The following is a 4,559-nucleotide window of genomic DNA, read 5'->3' as shown; positions in this document are numbered from 1 at the left end:
GCTTAGAATCGACACTTTCAACATCTGTAAATAGCTTAAAATTCTGAGTTTTGTTCATGGTTTTGTTTTGGCCATTCATGTTTATAAAACATCACCACCTTTAGGATGAACACAGAACACAATAAGACATTTTCATTTAGGTTTTATATATTAAGATGTTTTATTGTGGAGGCATTCTTACTGTTTCACTGTTTTTCTGAGACTGTTATAAGTTTGACAGAAACACATTTAATAGACTATATTTCATGTATTGGCAAATGAATTAAAAATTTAATGGCAGTTCACCCACTTAACTTAAAATGTTTACAACTTATTTAGTTTGGCATTTAATTAAATGTATGCAAAGTTTAAATCACTCAATAGTTAAAACTTATTTAGATTATAAACATATGTTGTGTCTCTACCAAGGGTCCTGCTGATGACAGGATGCAGTTCATAAGCTCCATTCCATCTGACCTTGTCAGACAGTAAAGAGCGTTTTGAGCAGCTCTGTTGGCTTTACCTGTGTGAGCGTTAACATTTCTCTGGGTCTGATGTCAGCTACCTGTGCAGACTGCTGGCTCTCAGTATCCTGCACCGCTCCAAACAGAGCCATGCCTTGAATGACACACAGATGATGTTTGATGCTGATGGCATCTTGAGCAACATTGAGACAAAGTGGCCTTGCTCTGTCCATGACCCTCATGTGGACAGATGAGCTTAATTTCACTGTTGAAATAAGTAAGAGAATGAAATATGAGAGCATGCACCAAGTCATTGGTACACTGTAGTGCAAAATCTTCTAATATTTAATATAGTTATGTTTGTCTACATTAAATAGACAAACATTTAATATGTGCAACCTTGTTTTGTTACACTTCATGACAACAGTCAAACATTCATTAAGACTCCTTCATGTTTATAACAGGTGTTATATCATATTTATGACAGTGTCGTTCAGTCTTATGGACACCCTGTCAAATAAAGTGTCACAATCGTTTCCTTCTTGCTGGTTAAGGAAATGGACCTATCACATCATCTGTGCACCCATTTCCTTTAGTAAAGTCAGATGTGATTGGTCAGACACCGTAACATAAGTATTTATAGAGAACGCTCAGGCTGCAGCCTGTTAAGGTGAGAAGGATAACTGGCTAAAAACAGGAACCATTTCAGGACCTTTAGACTTTGAAAGGTAAATATAATTTTATTTGAATGTACAGAAATAAACAAAATACATCCAATATAATATGTTTTGGAAAATATATTCCATCTGTTTAATTTAATGTTACTGATGAAAAATAATAGAAATAATGTTTATGCTACCTGCCAATAGTTTCATGTAGACAGTCTGTAGTTTTGCTGCTGGAGGACAAACTGATCATTTTATCTCTCTCTGTTGGTCTGTGTTGCCTTCCTAGAAAACAGCATCAGCTGAGATAATATTAACCATAATTCATATTTCTCTCTCTTCTGCTGGGAACTTTTTTCTTTTCATTAACATAGAAAGTAATCCTACATCAGCTTTTCTGTTTCTGTGTTGCATATCTGTTCTGGTTTCACAAACCCCCAGTCTGTGGCAGATCACCACTTGAACTGAGCCAGGTTCTGGTTCTGGTTCAGGTTCTGGTTCTGGTTCAGGTTTTGGTTCTGATTTCCTTTTTACTGACTGAGGAACCTTCCTGCAATGGTTCCTGGGTAAAAAACAACTTTTACCCCCAAACCTGATGCATCAGCTTACATGGACGAAATAAAGAATCATTCAAATTATATATAATAAATATATAAACTACTGTCTCACTCTAAAATTGAAACTGTCCTAATTAGATGTTTGTTAATGCAGGATTGTTCATAAGTGAACCTGAACAGAAACATGTCAGTTAGTCGATACAGAGAAGTAGATCTGCTAAACACTGAATGACCGTGTTTGGTTTTCTCAGGGTGAAAATATGAATATTTACAGTTTGGACCCAGTTAAAGAAAACCTGAAGAACAATATATAAACTCTGATTAATGAGAAATTTGTCCACTTTTACCAATATAATTTTATATTATTTGTATTTTGATGGTAAATGTGAGAATTTACAGTTTAAACTTAAACAGCATTTAAAAATGTTATTATCTTTTCTGTTTACAGTTACTCCTGTCATCAAATTTCTGGTTCAGCACTGAAGGATGGAAAAGTTGAACTTTAGTATGTCTGGAGAAAACAGTTTAAATTACAGCAACATGAACCTGAACTCCAGTAACATTAATAACCGGATGGACCTGATTTTTTCTTTACAAATCATAATGTGGATGAACTGGATCACCATTGCCATTGGACTTCCTTTAGTTCTTATAGTGATAATTGCAATTTTTTTCCAGGTGAGTACAATATAAGTGTAACCTATTTATTTACAATGGATGAGCTATTTGACTAAGTTCCTGTTCAGGTTTAAGTTAATCTTGTCCTAAATCACTGGAATGTGAGGAACAGGCAACAATTTACATGTCAAAAATTTTATTGTGTCATTAATAATTATTCTCTGTTTTCTTTCTCACAGGTGAAAAAGGGTCAAGATGCTCCAGTTTATGTCATCAACCTTCTTGTCTCTGATCTCATTCAGTTCTGCTGCAGAATTCCAGTAGATCTATATAATCCTGGTCTATCCATTGTCATTTGCCCCTACATTTTATTTTATGCTTTTATTACCAGTGTTGGATTCATGTTGTGTGTCTCCTGTGAAAGGTGTGTTTCCATTTTTACTTCTCTTCTTTCTCATATAATCACATCAGTCTGTTCTTCATGACCTTCAGGGACTAAACATCTCCATCTGTTATTGCAGGTATCTGGTCATTACCAAGCCACTGTGGTACAGATTCAGGAGAAACATCAAGACATATGTGGTGGTCTGCATTGTGGTCTGGATACTTCCACTTCTTTTTCTGCTATTTGCTTTTCTGACTCTAGGTGTTCAGATGGCTGCTTTCTCCCTCATAGTTGTTCTCATCCTGCCTTTTCCCTTGTTCATCTTCTTCCTGGTTGGGACTATCAAAGCTCTCTCTGGAGCTCTCAGTGTCCCAGCAGATGAAAAACGACGAATAGCAGCCATTCAGGTTGTGGTGCTGATTAATTACACTCTGCTTTATCTACCCATCATCATTTTGCTTCTACAAGTCATTGTAGTATTGAATACTAAACTTGGCATTTTTTCTGTTGTTGTGGCTTATGTTTGTGTTTGTCTTAGTCCTCTTGCAGACACAACTCTGTATTTGTTAAGTCGGAAAAGCATCATGGATAAATTTCTGGCTTCAATCTGTTCTTGTAAAACTTCTTCCAATCTGGAAATGAGCAGCACAGATCATGACAGCAGAACTGGTACAAATACTGAGACTGTTTAAGTTTTAATGTTTGTTATGGTGCAAAAGAGCCTCAACAATAATCAGTTTGTTGTAGCTGCTTTTTGGATCGACTAGCAAAAGGGACACATTTGTTTTAAAATGTTTCATAAAAATATTTTTATTGGCAAAATAATTTCTAAAAATTAAATATAAGAAATCACTGATTTGTTAAGTGAGCACTTTGAGCATTTTTTCCTCAGTTCATTTTTGTTTCTCTTTAGTCATTATTTTTTCATTTATATCTTCAGAAAGTCGTCCTTAAAATGAATTGGTCCAAGTTTTGAATATATACATATATATTTTTTTTATTTTTGCTAATCTTTTTACAAGTTATGCACGGTTATATTTTCCCTGTAACTCTATTTCAGTTTCATGGTGAATCTGTTGATAATATAAAAACTATGATGGCTCACAGGAATGGAAAGTGTTGCTACATTATTATAATTATGTCTGAAATCATAAATTCTGCTATAATCACCTGCATTTAATCGTGGATGTATTTTTTTCATGTATTTATCTGCTTAACCAAACATACATAGTAATATGTACATTACTACATGTTCACTTGCTAGACTTAAAGCTGTAGAAATAATGGTTTTAGTTGTTATTTAGCAACTAATACACCTGAAATTTCAGGTGTATTTCAGGTGACGTGTCTTTATGTCAGAATAATTTTGATTTTGGTGCTGATATAGTAACATCTTCAGAACAGATATGTTGCTGTTGTTCTTTAACTTTATTCAGTAAATGTTATTCTGTAAATAGAATAATATTATGTACATTTACATGATATTCAGTAAAAACTTTTTAAGTCAAAATAATGTTTCTCAGCAGTTTAATTAAATTGAGTAAGCACTTATTAAATGTTTCTGTAGCACATTTTCTATCTTAATTTTGTAAATGTTTGAGAAAGCTTTGAAATATCTGTTTTTAATATCTTTTGCTTGTGGAGAGGCTTCTCGTGTTAATCATCCTGTAAGTACCTTTGGTGACCTTGCCTTCAAATGTTCTTTTTATGTGCAGCTATGTAAAATAAAACTTGTTTAAAATCAGGTTTATTTTTAATATACAAACTTATTCAGTGAAAATATGAATAAGAGGGAAGAAAGTAAATGAACTTAATAAAGAAAGGAAATTTGATTCTTTTGAAAGGCTCTATGTTCAAGTCTCAGTAAGAACTGTTCTTTTTTTACAACTCT

General features: G+C 33.7%; 1 protein-coding gene across 1 annotated transcript; it reads left to right on the top strand.

Annotated features, from left to right (window-relative positions):
- Positions 1 to 2,119: 2,119 nt before the first annotated feature.
- LOC106943122 (G-protein coupled receptor 4-like) lies at positions 2,120 to 3,481 on the top strand. Its single transcript, XM_015026465.1, has 3 exons — positions 2,120 to 2,343; positions 2,523 to 2,707; positions 2,805 to 3,481. Exons 1-3 carry the CDS (start codon positions 2,152 to 2,154, stop codon positions 3,358 to 3,360), a joined length of 933 nt encoding a protein of 310 aa, XP_014881951.1. The 5' UTR covers positions 2,120 to 2,151; the 3' UTR covers positions 3,361 to 3,481.
- The last annotated feature ends 1,078 nt before the right edge of the window (positions 3,482 to 4,559 follow it).

This window comes from Poecilia latipinna, unplaced genomic scaffold (genome assembly GCF_001443285.1).
Source record: "Poecilia latipinna isolate Pla-1442-1.1 unplaced genomic scaffold, P_latipinna-1.0 Scaffold4893, whole genome shotgun sequence".
NCBI classification, from domain to species: Eukaryota; Metazoa; Chordata; class Actinopteri; order Cyprinodontiformes; family Poeciliidae; genus Poecilia; species Poecilia latipinna.
Note: the sequence above shows the minus strand (reverse complement) of the source record. Positions and strands in the feature narration are given on the sequence as shown.

Excerpts from the sequence above, each read along its gene's own strand:
- LOC106943122 (XM_015026465.1), top strand. The coding sequence starts at position 2,152 with ATGGAAAAGTTGAACTTTAGTATGTCTGGAGAAAACAGTTTAAATTAC. Across the intron at positions 2,344-2,522 it reads TAATTGCAATTTTTTTCCAG|GTGAAAAAGGGTCAAGATGC; the intron begins GTGAGTACAATA and ends TCTTTCTCACAG. Across the intron at positions 2,708-2,804 it reads TTGTGTGTCTCCTGTGAAAG|GTATCTGGTCATTACCAAGC; the intron begins GTGTGTTTCCAT and ends CTGTTATTGCAG.